This window comes from Gossypium hirsutum, chromosome A02 (assembly GCF_007990345.1).
Source record: "Gossypium hirsutum isolate 1008001.06 chromosome A02, Gossypium_hirsutum_v2.1, whole genome shotgun sequence".
Lineage (NCBI taxonomy): Eukaryota > Viridiplantae > Streptophyta > Magnoliopsida > Malvales > Malvaceae > Gossypium > Gossypium hirsutum.
Window position 1 is genome coordinate 14200511 of NC_053425.1, and position 25597 is coordinate 14226107.

The 25597-nt window shown below is 33.0% G+C and overlaps 3 protein-coding genes and 1 long non-coding RNA gene across 5 annotated transcripts; all 4 read left to right on the top strand.

Annotated features, from left to right (window-relative positions):
* Nucleotides 1–3333: 3333 nt before the first annotated feature.
* Nucleotides 3334–7115, top strand: LOC107952652 (uncharacterized). Its single transcript, XR_001698879.2, has 3 exons — nt 3334–3400; nt 4531–4616; nt 6833–7115. It is a non-coding gene; the product is annotated as an uncharacterized lncRNA (long non-coding RNA).
* Nucleotides 7116–15102: 7987 nt separating this feature from the next.
* On the top strand, nt 15103–18072 carry LOC107952042 (la-related protein 1C). The gene is made up of 5 exons (XM_016887283.2): nt 15103–15246; nt 15349–15549; nt 15656–15746; nt 17351–17422; nt 17606–18072. The coding sequence occupies exons 3-5, from the start codon at nt 15696–15698 to the stop codon at nt 17870–17872; spliced, it is 390 nt and encodes a 129-aa protein (XP_016742772.1). The 5' UTR covers nt 15103–15246; nt 15349–15549; nt 15656–15695; the 3' UTR covers nt 17873–18072.
* A 2831-nt stretch (nt 18073–20903) lies between these two features.
* On the top strand, nt 20904–22520 carry LOC107952041 (NAC domain-containing protein 2-like). Of its 2 annotated transcripts, none has more exons than XM_041079252.1 (3): nt 20904–21205; nt 21314–21564; nt 21828–22520. In XM_041079252.1, exons 1-3 carry the CDS (start codon nt 21037–21039, stop codon nt 22278–22280), a joined length of 873 nt encoding a protein of 290 aa, XP_040935186.1. In that variant the 5' UTR covers nt 20904–21036; the 3' UTR covers nt 22281–22520. The 2 variants fall into 2 exon arrangements, with proteins under 2 accessions (XP_040935186.1, NP_001314524.1); NM_001327595.1 differs by having other exon boundaries at nt 21037–21205; nt 21290–21564; nt 21828–22280.
* An 819-nt stretch (nt 22521–23339) lies between these two features.
* On the top strand, nt 23340–24740 carry LOC107902492 (putative E3 ubiquitin-protein ligase XBAT31). Its single transcript, XM_041091405.1, has 5 exons — nt 23340–23358; nt 23470–23579; nt 23699–23806; nt 24455–24545; nt 24663–24740. Exons 1-4 carry the CDS (start codon nt 23356–23358, stop codon nt 24492–24494), a joined length of 261 nt encoding a protein of 86 aa, XP_040947339.1. The 5' UTR covers nt 23340–23355; the 3' UTR covers nt 24495–24545; nt 24663–24740.
* The last annotated feature ends 857 nt before the right edge of the window (nt 24741–25597 follow it).

A 25597-nucleotide genomic window follows, 5' to 3' on the forward strand; every position in this document is an offset into this window, starting at 1 on the left:
CCATCATGATCAAGATAAAGTTTTAATGTACTTTAAATTCTAATAGTTATTAGAATTAGATCTCTACTTCTTTTACACTTTTTATACCTATAAATAGAGACTCTGATAAAGCATTGTAATCAACCATTTTGATCAATAAAGTACATTCTTTGTTACTTTCATATTTTCCTTATTCTTTATTCTCCCCATCTCTCTTTATTTTATAAAAAAATTTGAATTCATGAACCATTAATCAAATCTAATTTTATTAACCAAATTAAAATAATTTCGATAACTAAAATTTAAAAGCAAATCATGACAAAGATATTGACAAATTAAAATTTAAAAAAAAATAAAAAGAAAGCATGAGACCTTTTAACAAGATTAAGCTCTGTTAATAATCAAACTAACATTCAAAAATCAAATTCAATTAATTCCGTTAATCGAACTTAATTAACTGATATTAGAGTTCACAAATTAGTTAAGTAGTTACAGGTACTCTAGAATTCTGTTAATAACAACTTTGCAGTTAAGTTGTTATACAACAATTAAGAAATCAAGTGTATACATATATGTTCATCCACAGATATGAAAATAAGAATGAATTTCAGTTTTCTTAGTAATCTCTTTACCTTTCGTTGTGTTACCACAAATCCTTTCATGGTATCATTCGCCTAAGTCATGGGCACACTTTTCCACTACCTACTATGGAAAATTCAGAAGAATCTGCCACTGCTCCTCATGATCCACAACCAGTTCCTCCGGCTCCACTTCTAGCATCATCATTCAATGTTGATTTTGGTAAATCTCGGTTAATCCACAACTTCCCTCGACATGATACAATTAAGCTCGATGAAAGTAATTTCATTCAATGGCAACATCATGTAAAACTGATAATTGATGGGTACGAGCTTACTGGATTTGTGAATGGAACGCTGCCAATTTCACCACGGTTTGTACCAGATCAAGAAGGAAAGTTAGTTCTCAACTTTGAGTTTTTTTTTCGTTTCATCAACAAGATAAATTACTGACATCGTGGTTGTTATCCATGATTAGTAGTCCATTGTTGTTCTGTTTTACAAGTATGACTACCGCAAATAATGTTTGGAGCACTGCGAATCGTCTCTTCGCGACTGTTACTAAAGCTAAGTTGTCCAGAATGAAACATGAGTTGCATTTCATTTAAAAAGGTACTATGACAGTTAAAGAATATATTGCTAAAATATAGAATGTTTGAGCGTTACTTGAGGCTTCAAGGCACTAGACCTTGGATTCTGAAAGAGTCGTGATGGTCCTCGTGGAGCTTTCGTCAGAGTTCAACTTAGTGGTTACGCTCACATCGTTCTCGTTTAAACCTCTGCCCATGAGGAGATTAGTTGATATCCTTTTGGAGTACGAAAATAGATAGCAAAAGATGGTGCTAGAATCCTGTTTCAGGTGAATTTGGTTGGATTTACGACTTCGAATCCTCTATTTTCAGGGATGGCAACATATGAGAGGTAGCCATGAGATCTTAGGTGGTCGTGGACGCAACAATCAAGGGCGTATGCAGTGCCAAATCTTTGGTCGTTTCTAGCATCTGGAAAAGCGATGCTATTATCAGTTTGATTTTTATTATGGTGGTCCACTAGCTTCGACAGTTTCACAGAAGCCTCCTAATTGGCTAAATTATATTGAATTACTGCTTAGGCATGGCGCGGTGTTTGGTGCGTAGCCAGGTGCGCCTGCCGTTCTATGAGGCTGTGATCAGGCTTCTCGGGTGTCGTGAGGGTTTAAATAGCGGCACTTTCGTGGTCCGATGCCTGGGAAAGGAACGGTGCATGGTACTTCTTCACTGACAACTGCACAAGAGGGTTTTTACCCTAATATAGATATTGATGGTGAGGGTTATTAACCAAAGAGACATGCGGGTGGGCTATTTAATAGGCCAAGTGTTCATAATGTTGACTTGGGTAAGCCTGTTGCGTTTAATTCCTATAATCCTATTGGGTCCCGTTTTGTAGCTAAAATAGATGGTCTACGGTACACAAAACCCCAAGTCAGGTATTTTCAAGGCTCGAATCATGATGTCGATGTCTGGTCGTTCTTTTCTAATCGTGTCACAGGTTCTTCTGAGTGTGTGGGTTTTCCATAAATTCTTGATGTTTCACTGTCCGAATACTCGAATGGTAGTTAGTCTAATACAGCTACGATCAATTATAATGTTGACTCAGGTTTTAGAGCTCATACGTTTGGTTCTGACGAGCCGTACTTCCTACACATGTTAAGAATAGTAACTTGACTTTGTGGTATCTTAACTAGGGAGCGACTCATCATTGTGTAAAGAGACGTTCGCCCTAAACAACTCTACTCCGTATTTAGGTACTATTCTACTTTCAATAGGTGATGGAACGCATGCTAAAATTGCATCTGTAGATAATTCTACGTTGGATTTATAAGCTAAATTGCTGCATTTGTCTAACGTTTTACATTTGCCTTATATTTGTAAAAATTTGTTGTATGTCTCTCAATTTTCTCTAGAGAATAATGTTTATTTTGAGTTTCATCTTTTTCAATGTATGGTTAAGAACATTCAAACCCAGGACATTTTGTTGTGGGCCACACGCATTATGGACTTTATAGGTTTTCATTAGTTACTTCAAATAATACCAGTGGTACTCCGTCAACACATCACCTCGTCGTACGACCGTGTTCCTCGACTGATGGTATATTTGAACTTTGGCACCGTTGTTTAGGTCATTCTTTAGCTCAGATTGTTCAGATTGTTTTGAAAGATTGTAATGTTGTCACAAATAAAAATAATCTTGTTCATGTTTTGTGACAACCAGTTTTAGACCCTAATCGGAATGGTGGTTTCGGAACCACGAAACTGAGTCAGAAAAATAATTAAATATTATTATATGTGTTCATTATATGTGAATTAGCATATGTGAAGATTTCGTACGAAAATGTGATCGTTTGGGTGTTTAATTAATAAGAAAGGATTAAATTAATTTTCTATGTTTTATTATGTGAATTTCCATGTGTGAAAAAAAAATAAATTAAAAAAATTGATGCTTTAATTTTGTTTTTTGGATGTCAAATTATAAAAAGGGACTCAATTAATAAACCATAAAAATGTGATAGGTAAAAGTTGAAGTGACCAAATTGTATATGGATAGCATCATAGAGGACTTGCATGTCAAATGGGCCATTATGATTATAGTGGACGGCAATGATGATGAAAAATTTGGCATTTTGTGTATTGTATATTAGTGAAATAATATTAAATAGTTTTATATTAGAAAACCATGAATTAATAATAGAAAAAGGGTGATAAAAACAAAGTTTCTCATTTTTTTTCTCCCCTTTTGACGAAACTAAACAAGAAATGGAAGAAAGAACACCTAAGGCATTCGGCCATCTTGTGTTGGGAATTAAGGTATGATTTCATATGTTTTTCTTTGGATTTTGAGAAATTTAAATTGGTTTTGAAGCTCCTAACATGACCCATGTGAATGATTTTGTGTTTGTGATGCATGAAGCATTCGGTCATGAGCTCAATGGGTTACATTGTGTATGTTTTGATAATTTGTAAGGAGAAATGTTTCTAATTGAGTATGAACAAACTAAATTACCATATGTGGCTCAAATGAGCTTGAGTAGTCGGCTAATGAAGTTAGTTGAGTTATAATACTTGCTTAATAATGAAAAGAACATGAGCTTAATGCTCAAATAGCATTCGGCTTTGGACTAAGTTAAATTAGTTAGAAAATGAGTTCCAAGATAGTGAATTATGTGTTAAAAGAGGGATTTAGGTTGTATATACGTGTTTAGATTGAATACAAGAGGCTATGTTAGCTAATTGAGGGATTCGGCCATAGTATTATAGTGAATAATAATTTGAACAAGGGTTTTAATTGTATGATAGGTTTTCGGCTATGGTTGATTGGATAATAAATTGGTGTGGATGCTTTGAATGAGATATGTACAATTATAAGTTAAATTTAAGGTTTGTTAAATTTGTCCTTATCATTGCCGAATGAGTTTAATGGCTAAAGAAAATTGTTAAGTGCTTAGTTAATGTGCATTCGGTCATTTAAGATGAGTATACATTTGATAATGTTTTGATGCTTTGAAATGGAATTTAATTATTAGATGAGTTCTAAGCTTGTTGAATTTTGAGATGTGATTGGGAGTAAATTTGACATGAGCATATTTTGCTAATGACATATTGATAAATGTTGAGTTACGATACCATGATATTAACTTAATTATCAAGTTGCCGAATGCTTATAAGTAAGTGAAGTTATGTTATAATTGAACTAAGTGTGGCTAGTAAAGCCTATTTAGTTTTCTTGCTATGTTTGACCATAAATATGTCTGAGTGATTCTGATTATAGCTTAACATTTAGTTAAGCATAATTGATGCTTTAAATTATATAGTTGTATAATCGAATTTGTTTTGGTTGAGTGTTACTTTGTTAAAGGATTTTTATTATTAAGCTTAAAGGCATTCGATCATGAGATGGATTAAGGTGAATAAATATTTATTTGTTTGTTTTAATTAAGCTCAAGAGAAAAAGGAGCTAAATTCGGGAAGGGGGAAAGCAAAAGTAGTTGATTAATCAATCCGTAATTGTGCAATGACATTCAAGGTAAGTCCTTAAGTAATTAAATTTGATTTGCTGCGCGCTTAAGATTTTATATAATATGGTAAGTAATTATTTGACCTTTACAAGTTCGATTTGCAATAAGTATATTGAATTTAGGCTATAATGCCGAATATGAAATGGATGATTTATGTATATAATGTGGCCGAATGACTATTAAGTAATGATATGAAAGTGTGTAATATGTGTGTACAATTTTATTGTACTTGTTTGTATAAAGTCGAATGTGAATTGAATGGTATATATGTGATGACCGAATAGCTATTATGAAACAAAGTCAAAGAATGGGATATTTGTATAATAGATGAATTGTGACTATTGTTCCTACTTGATCGAGGTTGTGTGTGAAATCATTTGTGAATATGGCATATAGCCGAATGGTTATTAAAAGTGAAACTGGGATAGTGAAAAGATTATGTGTTCTTTGTGTATGATTATTGAACCGAAAGTTAAAGGGTAGGTGTACATTTTGTGCTTATATTCGAATGAAGCAATTGAATTACTAATGTGATATGTTATGTGAAATGTGTTAACATGTGAATAAATATTCAAGACATTGGAAATGTATCCGGGCTAAAGTCCCGCAGGCTTCGTGCTGGAAATGTATCCGGGCTAAAGTCCCGCAGGCTTCGTGCTGGAAATGTATCCGGGCTAAAGTCCCGCAGGCTTTGTGCTGGTAATATAATTTCGGGTTTTATACCTAGCAAGCCAAGTGCCGATGAATTTGATAAAAGTATACAATTACAAGATCCTACACTAAGATGACAAATTGAAAGTGTATTACATATTAAGTTGGCCAGGTATGTATCATGTACTCGTATGCGATTTTGATTTGAATTAAATTATAAATGTACAAAGTGGTGCATCTTGAATAAGTGTTATGACTATAAATGTGATCGTGATACATTCGGTAAATGTGTGAAGTTATGTGAAGTGGTTCTATGTTTATATTCAAATATAAAAACTTGGTCCTTGTGGAAAGGTTTGTGGAAGTATATGATTTTATTTTTAGGTGATTACGATCATGGAAAATTAAATGTGAATATGATATTGTATTTTATTCGTTTCAATTGAACTAAAGTTGATAGTGAAGCATTTTTAATGCCTATTTTATATGAGTTCGATCTTGAATGACATGATATACATGTTTAAATAATTTGAATGCAAGGAATGTGTGAAAGAGCAAATTTGTAATAAATCTGCTTAGGACAGCAACAGTAGCGTGATTTTAGAAAATCACCATAAATTGTGGAAATTGAATTAGAAGCTGAATAAATTATGTAATTAAATCTTAATGAGTCTAGTTTCTTATAAAAGAAACCGTGTAAACAAAAGAATTGTAGATAATGAGATATTTGAAGTGGCGTGAGATAGAGTCAAAATGACTTCGAAATCCCCTGTTTTGTTTTTAGAAAATCATTTTAAATTGTAAAATGATGATTATAAGATAAAATTTATATTTTTAGACTCCTTAATGAGTCTAGTTTCAAATGAAATAAACGAGAACATATTTTGAATTCTGTACAATGAGAAATCTGATTTATAGTGAAGAATGGTCAGATTAGTCAAACAGTGAAATAGGGAAAAATTTAAGAAAAATTTGGTATTGATTGGTCAAACCAAAAATTCTGAAAATTTTAGGGATATAAGATATATGAGTCTATTTTCAGTAAAAATTAACGGCACATGATTTGGAGTTTTGTACCTCCATTTATAAATAATTTAGTGACTGCTGCTCAGAAAGATAGCTTGTAGTGGTTATGTGATTATGTTGTGAACGTTGAATAAACTTGGTCAGATGTATGTAGTCCATGTGAAAATGAGGAGTGATAAATAACAGATAAATATATGCTATATGTGCTTGGCATGTGACCTTGTGGTTCCATGAATCAAACATGGAAAAATATGACATGTTGTGGTTGGTATGTAATGGATATGTGCAAGTTTTGTTCATACGAATGAATTGACAGTTATCACACGAATTTAAAATCATAGTCATAAGTTATTTGTAAATATAAATAAGTGAAGCTATTTAATAAGGTTATATGAACTTAAGAGTACTATGAATGTATATGTAATTGAGATTTTTTTTTTAATTCGGATTAGTGATATGGAATTTCCATAATCATTGAAATGATTTATTTGCTTAAAGCTTACTAAGCTTTCAAAGCTTACTCTGTGTGTTTTTCCTATGTCTATAGGGCTTCAGAGAAATTGCTTGGGTTGGAAGTCGAGGAGATTTCATCACACTATCAAGTTATCATGTGAGTAGATAAAGTTTGTATATCATTAAGGTTTAAGGCATGTATAGAATAGACTAATAGTGGAAAGATATTTTGGTTAACGTATTTAAGCCATGCGAATATGACATCTTTTGGATGTTTAACTTTATAAGTTTGAAATTCGATCTCTGGTTGTGTCTAGCATTTATTTAAATAAATAATCTTTATTTCAAGAGAATGTTCAAAATTTTACTGTTAAGATCTGTTTTCTAATTTCCGGTAACGCCTTGTCCTATTCCGGCGATAGTTACGGGATAGGGGTGTTACATGTTTGTATTGCATGTCAAAAAAAAAGTCATATAAGTTGTCGTTTCCTAATTCCACTACTTTGTATACTATGCCATTTGAATTAGTTGTCTCAAACTGATGGGGACCTGCAGCTATTGATTGTGGTGGTAATTGGTACTATGTGTCCTTTGTTGATGTTTTTAATCGTTTTACCTAGTTATTTCTCATTCAACGTAAATCTCAAGCAATTAACTGTTAGTTAGTTCCAACAAATGGTTAAAACATAATTTAAGAAAGACATTAAACAATTTCAAAGTGATTAGGGTGGTGAGTTTCGGTCTTTCACGTCGTTACTCGCACAACATGGGATTATTCATCAGATTTCGTATCCGCATGCTTCGAAACAGAATGGAGTGGTTGAACGGAAACACCAACATATTGTTGAGGTTGGTCTCACCTTCCTTGCTCAAGCGCACTTACCAATACGATTCAAGTGTTATTCTTTTACTTGTGCCATTTATCTCATAAATCGGTTACCTACTCCAATCTTGCAAGGTAATACTCCATATTTGGTACTTTATGGAAAATCGCCAACCTATGATCATCTTCGCATTTTTGGTTGTTGTTGTTTTCCATACCTTCCTCCTTTTAATAAACATAAGTTAGAGTTTCAATCTCAGCCGTGCACTTTTCTCAGATATAGTCCACATCGTAAAGGCTACCAATTTCTTACGCTTGATGGAAAGGCTGTCATCTCTCGACATGGTATTTTATGAAAGCAAGTTTCTATATCTTGAGGATCCTTTATCATCTCCCGCAATAAATGATTGTGTTACCACGTATGTTCCTCTTGTACAGTTGTAGTCTCCTTTTTCTAGTTTTCCTTGTCAGAATACAAAAAATCTCGTGGCTTTACCTTGTGATTCGTCTCGCTTGGATTATACTACTACTCCATCACACACACCAATAGTTCCTTCTAATATGGTCAATCCTTCTCCACAACTTGGAAACACCCCTTCTCCTACACCAAATTTTTCCACCACTGTAGTAGATCCTCCTTAACCTATTGGGAATACACATCATATGGTGACACGGTCCAAAGCTAGTATTTTCAAACCCAAAGTTTTAGCTATTGAAACCGCTGAACATGGGCCTCGTACGATTGATGAAGCTTTTCCTCATGAGATAGAGTGTAACGACTCAAGCTAAGTATGATGCATTAATTCATAATTGCAATTGGGAGTTAGTTCTTTTGCTACTAGGAAGAAAGACTGTAACACCCCCTTTACCCGAGACCGTCGCCGGAGTCGAGCACGAGGCATTACTAAACTTATTTGAGCACTTAAACAAATTCAAACAATTTATATCACACTTTCCAGACAAGCTGTCCAACTGCGTTACAGACGCAAAAAAAAATCATATCTCGAGTTAAAAAACTCGAAATCCAAATCCGTAAATTTTCCCCGAATCTAGGCTCATATATCTACATACTAATTTTTTTCTAGAATTTTTTGGTTGGGCCAATTAGTACAGTTTATTAGTTGAAGTCTCCCCTGTTTCAGGGTTCGGCTGCTCTGACCCCTGTGCACTACGAACCAAATTTCTCCATGTATAGAATTCAAATAACCAAGCCGTTTGTTTCTCTTAAAAATAGACTCAATAAGGAAGCCATACATATATATTATGACTCCTAATTAATTTTTTACAATTTTTAATGATTTTTACAAATCAGAACAGGGGAGTTCAAAATCACTCTGACCTTGTCTCACAAAAATTCAAATATCTCCTGATATGAAAGCCTTTTGCTTACTCTTCTATGTGAAACTAGATTCAATAAGATTTAATTTCATATTTTATTCAACCTATAATTAGATTTTCATAATTTATGGTAAATTTTCAAACTCAAACTACTGCTACTAACCAAAAACTGTTTTAGTACAAAATGTTGTTAACTAGTTTATAACATCTTTACTTCATTTCATTTAAACTCTATACATGCCATATAAATCTTCAAACATAAAACAAAAACTATCGGAATTGATCTGGATAGTGTGCTTTGTTGTGTTGATCCGATCTACCCACTTCACTTCAAGTCAATCTACATAAAAATATTAAACATACACAAGTAAGCTTATTGAAGCTTAGTAAGTTCATAGGTTTAAAAATAATGCTTACCAAACATAATATTTCCAAACAATACCAAAACATTTACTAAAGTTTCTTGCGATTCACAACCATTGTTATAATAATTCACATAGTTGAGCTCAACAGTAACAACTACTCAATCTCTTTCATTTGGATCACTTCTCTTTTATTCCTTATAATCAAATTAGGAAACGGCTTACGAAATTGAGTACGTCTTTGCTCAATGCCACGATTCAAAACTCAGTATGATTTTCCTTATTGAAATACCATACCTACATTTTTCAACTCGGTATGGGAAATGCCATACCTACATTTCTTAACTCAGTATGGATTTGATAATACCATACCTACATTTCACAGCTCAGTATGGATGATACCATACCTACATTTCACACTTTGCCATGGAACAACCATGGTCTTATCCGTCAATTCATCACACGTCACGATACGAACGTACTCAATCCTGCGTTTTTCCTAATTTGCATTTCCACATTTATTCTTTCATTAACAAAATCTACACAATCCCACAACAAATTCGTATATAATAACACATTATATACTTCAATCATTCACAAATAAACATCTAAATTCAACCATATGAACTTACCCGGCTAATTTGTAGAAGATATTGAAATTTAGGGACTATTCCGCAACTTTTTCTTTTCCTCGTTCTTCTTTGGATTCTTGATCTATAATATAAAATATTTCTACTCATTAGCATTTATTTGATTTCTATTTCACTTCACAATTTATGCTGTTCAAATTTTGAAATTGCACTTTTACCCCAAAATTTATAGTTTTCACAATTTAGTCCTGCTCAATTCACCCATCAATTGAACTAATTTTTCTCAATTAACACTTTATTTTATCATTATAAACTATTTCAAAACGTTTTATATTCTGAATTTCAACAGCAACCTTCAATTCACAACTTTTTCACAATTAGGTCCTAAATATCATTTCCTATCAAAATCACTTAATAAAACCACCTTAATATGAAATTAGAACTTAAATTTCATAATAATTCATCATAAACTTCCCTTATACATCCAGGGTAACTTCCAATTTCACCCATAAAATCAAAAACTAATGAATTCTATAAGTAGACCTAATTGTAAAAGTCATAAAAACATAAAAATTATCAAGAAAAAGCAAGAATTAAACTCACATGATGTAAAAATATGAAAAACCAGCTTTCTCCAGACCTTCTATGGCGTTTTGGCTGAGAAAATATGAAGAAATGTCTAGATTTTTCAATTACATCATTATTTAACTATTAACTTTTATGCTATTTCCAATTTTACCCCTTGTTCACATTGTTTTCTTGCTTATTTCATACCCAAACCGTCCAGCCATTAACCTTGGGTCTAATTGCTCTTTAAATCCATCTTTTTAAATACTTAAGCTATTTACTCACAATTTAACAAATTTTGCACTATTTTCAATTTAGTCCTTTTTAATTAATTAGCCATCCAAACGTTAAAATTTTCTAACGAAACTTTAATACTAACTCAATGACACTCCATAAATATTTATAAAAATATTTATAGCTTGATTTTCAATTTTGAGGTCTCGATACCTCGGTTTTGACCCGTTTGACCTAATAAATTCTTTTAATTCACTAATTTCACCATTTCACAAATTCTTCTAAATTCTTACTTGCCTCATAAATATTAAATTACTATCTTGTTCAATCTTATTTGTCGAATTTAGTGATCTCAAATCACCATTTCCGACACCACTGAAAATTAGGCTGTTACAAAGACAACTGGTTGTAAATAGTTGTTTAAAATTAAACAACATCCCGATGGCACTATTGCTTATTAGAAGGGAAGATTAGTAGCGAAAGGTTATTCTCAAGTACTAAGGTGTGATTTTCAAGAAAATTTTAGTCCTGTTGTTAAACCAACTACCATCCAAACCATTCTATCGATTTTTGTGTCCCAGCAGTGGCAGCTACGGTAAGTAGATGTAAATAATGCATTTCTTAATGGTGAGCTCACCGAGGAAGTCTTCATGCATCAACCTCCTAGATATGTTCAACATGATGTTGATGGGTGACCTTTGGTTTGTTGATTAACGAAGGCGTTGTATGGGTTACGACAAGCTCCAAGAGCATGGTTTGATAAGTTGAAATCCTATCTTCTTTCCATAGGTTTTGTTGGGTCCAAATATGATGATTCCTTGTTTATACGTGTTATTGGTGTGGCTCGTATGTATGTGTTAGTATATGTTGATAATATTATCATTACAGGGAGTTCAGCTCCTGATATTGATGTGTTTGTTAAACAACTTCATTCTAAATTTTCCCTTAAAGCCATGGGGGGTCTCCATTATTTCCTGGGTATTGAGGTCACTTACTTGACTGACAGAACTCTTCATCTATGTCAACGCAAGTATGTACTTGATTTACTTGATCGTTGTCATCTAGTTCATGCTAAGGTTGTTCATACACCTATGGTTAGCTCTTTTTTTCTGTCCAAAACTATGGGTACTCTGATTGATGATCCTGGCGAATATCGTAGCCTTGCAGGTGCTTTGCAATATGTCATGCTGACTCAGCCTGACATTGCTTATGTTGTGAACCGTATCTATCAGTTCATGCATGCTCTCACAAATGTTCATTTTGTGGCACTCAAATGAATTTTACGCTATTTGTGTGGTACAGTTGATTATGGTTTGCTTGTCAAACCGTCTGAGAGGCTATCATTGGTTGGATAAGCTGATGCTAATTGGGGGTTATACTTTGATGATCGACGGTCTATTATAGAGTACTGTATCTATTTTGGTGTTCTAAAAAGTAACAGGTTGTGTCTCGCTCCACCACTGAGGCAGAGTATCGCGAGCTGGTGGCCGCCACTACAAATGTTACATGGCTAATGTCTTTGTTGTGTAAACTTCAGTATCCATCTGTTGATACAACAAAAATATGGTGTGATAATTTGAGTGCTATGGCAGTAGCAGCTAATCTGATTTTACATTGAAAGTTTAAACATGTTGAACTTGATTTGTTTTTTGTTCGTGAGAAAGTTGTTGATGGGTCTCCTATCGCCAAAGAAGTTCTTGCCTGTGATCAAGTTGCTAACGTTCTTACTAAACGTTATTTGCTTTGTAGTTTTGTAAACTTCGACAGCCCTTACGAGTTTCGAAGATTAGGTAGATGGGTGAATGTTAGAGTTCACAAATTAGTTAAGTGTTACAGGTACTCTAGAATTTTGTTAATAACAACTTTGCAATTAAGTTGTTATACAACAGTTAAAAAATCAAGTGTATAAATGTATGTTCATCCACAGATATGAAAATAAGAATGAATTTTAGTTTGCTTAGTATTCTCTTTACCTTTCATTGTGTTACCACAAATCCTTTCAACTGATAACCAAATAAGCTTCTACAAGAAACTCTATCAGCTTAGTCACCCAACAAAATAAAGCATGGGCTAACCCCCATTAAAAAAATGGAAGAATAAACTAGCCAATAAAGAGTGACACTTAGATTCACACAGCTTTTGACAACCCCAAAGAGATCTATAATAATTACTGAGATTATGGAGTAGATCAAGTATGACCATTTAACAACCTTGTACCATTCTTTCAGTTTTCTCTTAGATTCTTACTGACTTGAGCATAGAAGGGTGCTCTATTGTACAAACTTCGGTGCCCTCCAATGTGTTTTCTACCTTACAGAAATACCAATTGACCCATTTCAACTATCCATCGCATAGTTAGCCTTAATATCCCTAGTCTAATCAACCGTAACCTTTAATTTATATCTTAATAAATTTCTTAATCTATATATATTTATATTTGGACCTTCATTTGTTGATATGTGGGTCATCTTTTCTTTTCTAGTTTTGCATGATATAGGAATATGATTAAATTTCAATCACTACAGGAAAATAGGGCTTTAGCGGCGTTTTATCAAAAAACGCCACAAAAATTATAAAAAACGAAGCAATAGCGGCGTTTTTGGTAAAACGCCGCTAAAAATAGAGCAATAGCAGCGTTTTTTGTTAAAACGCCTCTAAAAACAGAACATTAGCGGCACTTTTGGTAAAACGCCGTTAAAAACAGAGCATTAGTGGCGCTTTTGGTAAAACGCCGCTAAAAACCAGAGCATTAGCGGCGCTTTTGGTAAAACGCCGCTAAAAACTAGAACATTAGCGGCGCTTTCGATAAAACGCCGCTAAAAGTCATATAATCCCTGTAAAAATATATGCCCAAAATATGGGTTTGGGTAAAAAAATGAGGCTCGTTTAGAAAATGGGTCGGGCTCGGGTAAAACTTTTTTGGCCCGGGCCCGGCCCGAATTATATACTAAATATATATATTTATTTTTAATCATATTGATATTTTATTTTTAATTTTAATATAATCACTTTTTATTATATTTTCAATTTGTCTATTGTTTTAATAATTGTTTTAATATCATTTTTTATTTGTTTCTTATTTTAATATTTGTTTTAAATGTATTTGATGATTTATTATATTTTAAAATTTTTTATTTAATTAAATAAGTTAAAAAAATTAATAAGGGCCGGGCCGGGCCGTGCTCAGGCTTAACAATTTCATTTTGGGCTGGGTTTGGACAAGAGGCCCATATTAAATGTATTTGTTTTAAATGTATTTGATTATGGTTTAAAGGTCATTTAAGGGTTGGGGTTTAAGATTTAAGTGTTAGGGGTTAGGGGTTAAGGGTTAGGGGTTCATGGTTCAGGGCTTATGTTTTAAGGTTTAAGGTTTAGGGATTAGGAGTTTAGGGTTTAGATTAGTTAGTGTTTTTTAATTATATGATAAATATTTTCTTATATAATTATAAAAGAGATAGTATTAATTTTAAAATATTGAATTAATTATCATTATAGTTTAGGGTTTAAGGTTTAGGGTTTAAAGTGTATGAGTTATTATTTTAAGGTTTATAGATTATGGGTTTAAGGATTATGATTTATGGTTATGTAAGAGATAATTTCCCCATTTTCCCTAATCCGAATCTTTAAAATAATCACCCCTTTTTCCCCAATTTAAAATCCAAAATCCCCGATAAATGTTTCTTTTTCTAACAATGATTTAGTGTGCAATTGTATACATGAACTTTAATTTGATCCAGTTCTTGTAAATTATTAACTCAATTATTGATATAACATCATTTTATATTTATATATTTCATACATAAATATTTATATTTATCCAATAGAAAAATATATTGATGTATTTATTCTTTAAAATTTATATGATTAAATCAAAATTAAAGTTTTAACTATACATTTAAACCACAATTAGAATTTCACGTCTACAATTACACATTAAACCGAAATTCATATATAATTCTAAGATGTATTTCTATTAAAATTTAGGTGTATATATATAATTAAATGCCATTTGTATAAAAATCTAAACAACTAAAGCGGACTATACCTAAAAGAATAATACTTGTATTACTGTGTCATTTTGTATTTTTTTAATTCATCGATTTCATTTTATTTCTGTTAAAGTTTCCTTTTGTATTTTATATGATAATTTAAAAATTAAAAAAATCTTCAAAAAAGTAAAAAAATAAAAAATAAAAAATAAAAAATAAAAATAAAAAACTTAAAACTTAAAAATTTAATATTTAATATTTTAGTTCATATTTCAGTTAAAAAATTTAATATTCAAAAATTAAAAAAATTTCTAAAAAATGATAATGTCAGCACAAAAAATTTATAAGAAAAAATAGGAAAAAATATGTTAAAAATGAAAAAAAATCAAAATTGAGCATACAAAAAAATTGGACTATAGTGGCGTTTTTAATAAAAACGCCACAAAACACTATTATTTTTTATCCCGTTTTCAAAATCCCGCTTACAACGAAAAAAAAAAGTTTGGTTACCCGCTTCTCATCTTCTTTCTCATCTCCTTTTACTCTCAAAATTTGCCCCAAAATTTCCCATTTGGATGACGCCAAGCTAAAGCTCTCTCGTTTGGGTATTTTCCCTCTCAATTTCTTTTTAACGATAAACGCTTCATTAGAAACAAATTACTAATCGTAATCTTCAATTCTTTGATGCTTTGTAAATATGATTGTAGAATCTGTTATCGAAGAAACAATTCAAAGCATTGATGCTAAAACCCTTCTTCTCAAGGAACGCGAGAAGCTTCTCGAAGACATGGAAAACAAGATCACTTATCTGCAGTCTGTTATATCTGCAGTCTGTTTTTCCCAGCCCCTGAGCCTCATGACAATCAGTTGCATGCTAGTATAGTGAATCAGATAGATTATTATTTCAGGTAATGCTTTGTTTGCGTGGTGACTTAGGTCAACTTCGTTAATTCAGCGGGCATATCTTGGTATTGATGTCACCCACAAAGCTAACTGCCTGTTTCTTTGTTGCAGTAATGAAAATCTAATTAAGGATACCTACTTGAGGCAGAACATGGATGACCAGGGCTGGGTTCCTATTAAATTAATAGCCGGCTTCAAAAAGGTGAGTTTTTTTTTTCAGAATGTGGAGCTAGCTTCATGCCTGATTGTGTAGTTCCTGTGCTCAGAGCTAGTTTCATCTGTTAGCGTTATGCATGTTTATAACATCTGCACCTGCGGACTTCTCTGTCATATTGTTGAGGCAAGTTATGTGGTTATCATTAAAAGCAAACCTATTTTAATTGAAGTTTATGCAGTTGTCATTTGTGTGTTTTAAGAGAATTTCAAAACTGTGAAAGCCTGTGGAATTTTGCACTTTAGGTTTTGTCAAAATTTTCTATAAATTAAAATTCGAGAAACACGTAACTACTGGATTTTCAAGCTATTTTTCTATTTCCAAGAACATAAATTAAAATTCAAAGAATTGAGAAACCTAGTCTTCAGTTTCACACCTGCTGCTAGTTCTTGTTGAAACACATCAAAGAATGTCTCTAGGTACTCTGTCATATGCTTTCTCTTAGCATGTTGTCTTAAATGTTACTCGAAGACTTTTTCCCAGTATTTCATATTATGACTCGTAAGTTTTATTGGAATGATCATATCACATTTGAACCTTTTGCCTAAGGTATAACACAGTGCATGTTAGGAGATCTGATTATGATTTTCTTGAGATTTGCGTCTCATTTTTATTTCTTAAAATTCCCTTGTTAGTTTAAATAAACTTTCCTTATAAATTAGTATACTTAGCTTTCTTATCTTCTTTTTCATGGTAGAACATGAAATTGTGGTTTTGCGTCTTGTTTTTTAAATTGTAAACCTCTATTTAAGAGGAATATTATTAATGAATAAAATGAGTCGAAAGTTTCAGTAAATCCATTCCAATGTAAACAACCATAGGCAAAATTTGGAATTGAAATAAGGGAAAAACCTTTCTTCAAATTTGAGTTCTCTATTAATTGTATGGTGATTTGATCCCAGACTTGGAACATAACAATGCACCGACTATCATCTTCTGGATGCTAGTCCTATATATAGTAGTGATCTACCGTCATCCTCTGGAAATTGAGCTTTTGTGATTATGCCATTTCTTTCCAGATCAGGTAGTGAGCATCATTTTCTTGGTTTTGTGCCTTTGTGTCGAATAACAAAGAGCGTCAAACCTAAAAAAACATCGAGCGTCAAGTCCCTATAACCAAGACCATTTGGTTAGGCACTCGCTAGATGCACCTAGGCATGCTGTTTTGTAGGGTAATATTCATAAAAAATGTCTACATGGTTGAAATTCTCTTTGCTAGTAAAAATGGGGACAATATCAACTTCTCTACTTCTCAGTATTTGAGTATTCTACAAGAAGCATGGGCAAGGAGATAATAGTGCATATTGACCTACATGACTAAAAGAAAAAGATTGCATGTTTTGTAGATAATACCAAATCAATTTTGTGTTTTTTAATCAGAATTGTACATCTTAAGCTTATTTTACAGGCATCCCACATAAACGTGCTTTTTCTTTGCACTTTGTGCATCTTGCGCCCTTAACAACATTGGTTTAGAAATTTGTTGTTGGATAAGCTTGTAGTGATTTTGCTTTCCCAAAGCAATTTTCTTTTCTAAATTTTAATGCTTGTTATACAAACGCGGCATAGTTTCTATGGCTTCTCCTTTTCAGGTTTCACTTTTGACTGATAATATTCAGCTGATAACGGATGCTCTGCAAAGTTCAACAGTTGTGGAAGTGCAGGTACTTTCTATATTTGATAATCTTGGGATGTATGTTTTATCAATATTGAAATGCCTGGTCTTATCAACCATCAAGACTTGCATGCATCTTTATTTTTTATGCTTAATTAATAGTTTTGTTAGAAGATAGGACTAAAATTATGTGGTATGGTTTGCTTTGATCACTTTTGCTTTCACATTTTAGGGTGACCAAGTAAGGAAGCGGATTGATTGGATGCGATGGATAATGCCGCCTTCTGTTCATTTCCCTACCAAGTCTGGTCAGGATACACTAGCAGCTCGTGTTCAGAATATTTCATTGGATCAGAGAGCTGCAAACCAGAGTGGTGCAAGTAACCCTGAAGATTCTGATGCTGGTAGACCATCATATGGGGACTTCAGTAATCAGCCTCAGCTATTCAACAATGAGGGATCAACCGTCAGTGCTCATGGTGGGCCAGCAAGTAATTGAAACTATTTGTTATTTTCCGAATTTACCGAATTGTTTTCCTTTGTTCTTTTCCTTTTTACAAATGGGGATGTTGGATTTTCTTTTACTATTTGTTATTGGTGATGTTGGTGTTTAAATCTGGGGAATTTCGATTTTTATTTTCGAAAAAACATAAAAGAAAATCTTTGGAGGGCTTTGATAGCCTCCGGTTGCAGGGGTGATAAAAAAAAAGAACACATACTTGGATTGAGGTCTATGGAGAAAATGGCTCCTGCAGCTGTGGCTGCAACAGCTACTACTGCTATTATTCATGCCTACAAAAGCTTCTTTTTTTATTACCTTTCGAGGCATATATCATTTACCAAGAATTGCACTTTATATTATTTATTTATGTACTTATTTATACACTATTATTATATTTAATTGCTACTTGCTTCTGCTTCATAAAAATTTGCCCTGCATTTGTGGGACAATCCTTTGAAAACAACCAGATCTTACAACTGGTTCTTGTTGTATGGTTTTAAGTTTTGGAGCTTGTGGTACTTTTGACTGACTCTCAGAATAATTTTTATTTATTATTTGTGGTGAGAATAATAGGGTACTATTAATACACATACCTATAACTTTTTAGGTCTAAGTAGCTCCATGCTTGAGTAATGTTTAGGGTTTAAGTCTCGTGGATGGAGAAAATAGTTTTAGTATAGACCTTTAGGTTCAATTTTAAATTTTTTATATTTTTCATGACTTTTATAATATTTTATTTTTTTTTAAAATTTCATGACCTTTAGTAGCGTTTGTGGGAAAAGCGCCGCTAAAGGTCAAGACCTCTAGCGGCGTTTTTTTAAATAAACTCCACAAACTTTAGTGGCGCTGTCTATAGCGACCTTTTTTGCGACGCTTGTAAAAAGGCCGCAAATAGTTTTTAAGCGCCGCTAAAGACCTTAAAAAACGCCGCTAAAAGTTAATTTTGCTGCAATGAATTTTAGTCTTTATAGTACATTCGAATATAATATTTAATCTTTATACTTCTATTTTTTGACATAATATAAAAACTTAAAATATATTTTAATCTTTAAATATTTATTCTATAATAAAACCCCAAAAAATAATTAACTCAACATGAGATGTAATAGTAACCATAGAGTACAAAAGCTTAGATACAACAAACAAAAATTATCTTCTTGTTTATGTATAAAATTCTTTTTTTAATGTAAAAATAATTTATAACATACCAATCCTAAATTTTCTATGAATTTTTAAAAATTTATGTATTTGTTTATGTTATTTATATAAATATATATTCTATATTATGTTTTAATTATTCTATCTCGAATTTTCGTTTTCATTGTCCAATAACATTGCTATCAAATTTTGAATTTTTTTATATTTTAATATTTTAATAAACTAAAAATATTCAAACTAATTTTGTTTATGTTTGAACTTTGAAACATGTGATTCAACTTTAAAAAGCTCATTTAGGTGGCAATTAAAATTTAAAAACTTATTCTATTCAAGTACCAATTATAGTATAAAGACTTGTTTAGGTATAATAAAAGTATAAAAGGTATGTTTAAAATAACGTGATAGAATTCAAAGATTTATTTAATATATTTTCAATTTATAAATTCATTTAATAAAAATATTACAACTAGCAATATCTAAGCGGAGAACGAAGTCAGAAAATTCAAACAATAAGTAGATTCAAACATGCATCTACGATATTTTAATAAAGATTTTTTTCTTACAAAAACATCATTCATGTGGTCAAAAACGTCTCATTAAAAAAAATTACTTACAGACTATTTTACGAATTTCTTCATAAAGAAGCTATTTCTTTAAGAAAAAAAAATATTTTTATAATATAAACTGAAATTTCAAACAAATACTAATAATATAGTTGGTAGTTAAAAAAAAGTTCAACTTCATGTCATTATCTTTTTTGAAATACTTTATGTCATTATCTTTAATATAAACTAAAAGAATAAAATTTTAAATCTCATTTGAATCATAAATACAATTTTCAAAAGAATATATACGACTGCGATACTAATTCAAATATGTTTTAGTTCTTAAATCATATCTGAATTCAATAAATCAATAGGTATTCAGTAAAGAAAGTTTTGAAGTCATTATTTTATTTATTTATTTTCATAAACACTAATTATATTATTTAGTAATTTGTTTATCAGCAAAGTCGAGTCATGGTACTTTCTTTTTCTTTTTTTTTCTTTTAAGTTTTAACTTGGTGTAGGTTGACAATTTAATGCGTTTTGAATAAGTGTTTATTTCTAATAACTTGCGTTTAATTTTTTTATGTTCTCATGTTATAATATTGTTATAATATTTAATTTCACAATTATCTCTATTTTTATATTAATCACATATAAATATATTGTACATTTAAAAAGACCCTTATTCTATTATTATTCATATATTAATAAAATATTAAATAAATTTTATATTTTATAACTAATTTTAAGTTTAAAATTAATTTTTATTATATCAATCAAGTTCGGGTGCAGTAAATATTCTTAACTAAAATCAGATGGACCACCCAGCATGCAAGAGCGAAGCTAATTTCCTTTTTCGGAATTATCCATCTTTTATTTTTGGAGGGCATTCGTCGCCGGCACGAAAACAGGTGCACTGCGGAGTCAAAATAATAGCTCAGCTAATAGCGATGATTGGGCGAGCGAGCCGACTTGTTAGTCCGAATCCACGGTTAAACTGTCGGCTCATAACCTAAACCCTTCAAAAATAGTCTAAGAAAATATGGAGAGAAAAAAACATACCCATCTCATTACACAAATCTCCAGGGTCGTTTTGTGTTATGTTGCTTAATTCTGAGAACTCCCGTCCAAAATAAATAGCGTAAGCAGTGACAAAATCACGCGCACGTGAGATGTCCACACGCACGCACTTCACTTCCACCTCCTCCACGTGTCCCTTCATGCTTTCATCACTCCATGAATTAAAACAATAAAACCTCATCACCCACGTCGATTCTAGAACCACTCTCCATCTCTCTACGCCACGTGTCCCTCCTTCTTCTCCTATAAATTCCTCCTTCTCCCTTATGTCTAAAGTTTCAAGCGCCGTCGCCACATAAAAGATTGGAGAGAGGAGAGGGAAAAAAAAAAAAGTGGTCAGGTATACCTGAAAGGTTAAAAACGTCAGAAAAAAAAATGACTGCAACGGAGTTACAGTTACAGTTACCCGCTGGCTTTCGGTTCTATCCAACGGATGAGGAACTGGTGATGCACTATCTGTGCCGTAAATGTGCGTCTCAGTCTATCGCCGTCCCTTTTATCGCCGAACTCGATCTTTACAAATACGATCCTTGGGATCTTCCTGGTAATTTTTGATCTTTTCTTTAATTTCCGGAAAACGTTTTTATTTTTCGTATGGTTTTATATTAATTTGATTTGTAATTTATAGATTTGGCGTTGTACGGTGAGAAAGAGTGGTATTTCTTTTCACCGAGAGACAGGAAATATCCCAACGGTTTAAGGCCGAACCGTGCGGCCGGGTCTGGGTACTGGAAGGCAACCGGAGCTGATAAGCCGATTGGGCAACCGAAACCGGTCGGTATTAAAAAGGCTTTGGTGTTTTACTCCGGGAAAGCTCCGAGAGGAGAGAAAACTAATTGGATTATGCATGAGTATCGATTAGCCGACGTGGACCGGTCGGTTCGCAAGAAAAACAGCCTAAGGGTACAATACAAATACACTTTCTCACCTCAGTGGTTAAAATATTAGGGGTAAAGCGGTGATTTACATGCATGATAATTGTTTGGACTGGGACGTGAAGGCGAAGTGACCTTACCCTACTTGAACCACACAAAGAAAACGCTGTTCGTACACAGTGTGGTCCAGCAACATACAAAAGCAGACCAAACAATTATAACTCCAATTAAATTAATAATAATAACAGTAGTTAGTTAATTAATCAAATGTTTTGTTTTCTTTTCCATCAGTTGGACGATTGGGTGCTGTGCCGGATTTACAATAAGAAAGGTTGCATCGAAAAACAACCAACGCGAGGAAGCGTTACGAAAAAAGCTAGCGTGATGGAGATTGAGGAGAGTAAGCCGGATATTGGGACACTAGGCGTGGAGACGTGTGAATTTCCGCCGGCAGCTACGGCGATTGGTAACGATTACGTGTATTTCGACTCGTCGGAGTCGGTCCCGAGGGTTCACACGGACTCGAGCTGTTCGGAACATGCGGTGTCTCGGGAATTCATGACTGAGGTTCAAAGCGTTCCCAAATGGAAGGAAGAATTGGGAATGGCCAACAATAATGCCCTGGATTTCGCTTATAATTACTTGGATGCCAATATGGATATCGGATTTGCTTCACAGATGCAGAGTAGTAATCAGCTGTCGCCATACCAGGATATCTTTCTGTATCTGCAGAAGCCGTTTTAGAGGAGAAAATAAAATTGGGAGTTGAAATTGAAGGGATACTGTGTTTTGGCGTATCGCTGGGTAACAGAGACTGAAAGTCCATGAGTGTACCGGTGGGCGTGCGCGTAGATAAAAAGAAGCTGCTTAAACTTTGAAATTGGTAGATAGAACGGGAAAGCCGGGGGGAGGTTGTTGATTATTTGTTTATATAAAATCATAGAGCTAAAATTTGATGATTAAAATATATTTTAGATTTTAATATTTGTATTTTCGGAATTTAGTTTTCCTTTTGTTTTTAAAAATTTTAAAATTTAAATCATAATTATTATTAAATCTTTTTTATTAAATTCATTAGTTTAATATTTTGAAATAAAAAAATTACTTAATAATTAATATCAATTTGAACTTGTCATAATAAAATAAATTGATATTTTTAAAAAAAAATTTGGCATCAACATTTTAATTAATATAGTTAAAAGAGGATGGACTAAATTACATCAAAAATTAAAATATATGGATTAAATTCAAAGTTCAACATAATATAGAGATCAAAACAAAAATTTGACATTTTCTTATAATGTGAAAAAAAGAATAGCCAGGCAAATTTAAAGCATATGTTAACTTTTTAACACCTTTTAATATATGCAAATTATGTTTAACAATGTAAAATACCATTTAACTGTATACAACCAAAGATTATAGAATCAAAATTATAATTAAGCATAATAAAGAGGCTAACACTTACAGCATGTTTGGTTGGGTGTATTGGCATAGCCATTACACCCCTAATCGGTGGGCCCCACTTAATCCCCCTTTAATCCTTTATTTGGTTTAGTGTATTGCTATTACGGGTCTAATACATTACAGACCTAATCCTTAAAATCCACTGATTTCTATTCCGGAAGAAAAGCTCAGTTTTGCTGCGTATTAAGTTCTCCCAATTTCTTCTACCCAGTTTTACCCTTCTGCTGCTTCTTCTGATTTCTTCTGATTCCATAACTTTTTCCTTCCTCTCGGCCGCCACAACTGCTTCTTCTTCATCACTCATTAGTAGACTGCTTCTTCTTCTTCATCCGCTCAGCCCTGTTGCTGTTTCATGGTGGTCTTTTTTTTCTTTCAAGATTGCTTGACTTTTTTTTGATTCATTTGGATAGAGATCTCTATTTTCATTTGTCCTTATATGTATATATTTTGTTGGATTTGATATCAGGGGAGGGGAGCCACTCCCTTGCACTTAGCAGCACGCCGGAAGCAGCCTGAATGCGTACATATCCTGTTATACAATGGTGCTCTTGTTTGTGCATCAACTGGTCGATATGGGTAATAATAATTCATGTTAAGTTGCTAATTCATGAGTATCTGTATTTATTTTGGTTTTTTTGTCAGATGGATAGAATGATTGCTTGGAAAAATGACTGAAAATTTGTTGCTTTTTTCAGTTTCCCAGGAAGCACTCCTCTTCATTTGGCTGCTAGAGGGGGCTCTCTTGATTGCATTCGTATGTTGTTGGCTTGGGGTGCAGATCGTCTTCAAAGAGATGCATCTGGGTATAGTTTAATTTTATTATTTACATATATGGATATCTCCATGCTTTTATATTCCCAGGCCTTGATCCTTTGTTTCATTCATTTTCTCTTACCAAGATAATTTTATTATTTACATATCTGGGTATAGACTAGCCTTTCAAGTTAGGTTTTCAATGGTGCTCCTCTTGGCATCATATTAGTTGAGTCCATTACGAAATTGAGATGTAATACAAAGTCTTGAGGCTATACCAATTTACAGCATAAACTTTATACTTTGGTTCATATGATTTGCATCCCCATGCTTGTGGCGAATTTATGTCGAAACAATTCTGCCTTTTCTCTTTTAAGTTTTTCGTTGAAGTAGTAAAAGGATTTTATTAGAATTACGACTCATGCTTTCTTTTGGAAGTTGAGTAGTAGATATTGTAACCACGATTGTGTCCATTAACCTCTCTGATAATAAAAGTAATTGTTGATATTACTAAGGAAAATAGTAATACATGCATAGTTGCTTGAGCACATTAAAACTGGAGTGGTGCTATACATGTGATCTTATGTTTAACTATGTTGCTCGAAAGAGTTAAAGACATATGTTAAAGTACTTGCATTGTTATGTAATTTGATAGTTTGCTCCTTTGAATTCATCACTGAGATGAGTTGTGACTGTAGGTCTTCAAAATGGCCAAAGCACTACAACGGTTTGGCATGAAAAGAGCATTAGTTGTGCACTCAGAGGGTTTAGATGAAATGAGTCCCCTTGGTAAGCTTCATTTTATTACTCATTTCCCTCGGCTCAATCATCGGCTCATGTCGTCTTTGTTTGCTGTTCCTTATATCTAAATCATTACAATCTCACAACATATATCCATCCATACAGGGCCAGGGCGAGTCCTTGATGTCCCTCTAGAAAAAATTAAGAAGTTCTCATTTGATCCATGTAAGATCTTGTTTGTATTTCATGATGTTTTCTTCCTTCCTTTATTGATACCATAGATGTATTTTATTGAATGATACACAAGATTTTGAAACTGTTGTATTTATATACTGATCAAGTTGTGCTAAGAAAATACAATGTTTGGACAGTGGAATTTGGCATTCCTCGTTGTGCTCTAGATGGATAGTGGAATTTGGCAAAGTTTTAGGTTCAATTTAGAAGAAATAGAGACTGCAACTTAGTACTTTTCGGAGTCGAATTTGTTGGGAAAAAGTAACTTTGCTGCTACATATAAAGGGTTCCTTAGAGATGGATCAGCTGTTGTGATTAAAAGCATTAGCAAAACTAGTTGTAAATCAGATGATTCCGAGTTCTTGAAAGGATTGAATGTTTTAGCATCGTTGAAACACAAGAATGTTGTCCGGTTAAGAGGATTTTGTTGCTCAAAAGCACGCGGTGGGTGCTTCCTCATTTATGATTTCATCCCTAACGGAAATTTGCTACAGTATCTCGACGTAAAGGATGGTGACGGCACAGTCCTAGATTGGTCTACTAGAGTTTCCATTGTTAAAGGTATAGCCAAAGGTTGGTCTCTAGTTATGTTTTTTTGCCTTGTTTTAAGTGGTTCCTATTAGCTAACTAGACATGTTTGTTGCAACAGGGATAGCATACTTGCATGAATACAAAGTAAACAAACCGGCTCTCGTTCACCAAAACATATCAGCCGAGAAAGTGCTCGTCAACCACCGGTTTAATCCCCTACTTTCAGATTCCGGCTTACACAACATCCTCACCGTTGACATTGTCTTTGGTTCACTCAAAGCCGGTGCTGCCATGGGTTATCTCGCACCTGAATATGCCAACACGGGTCGTTTCAC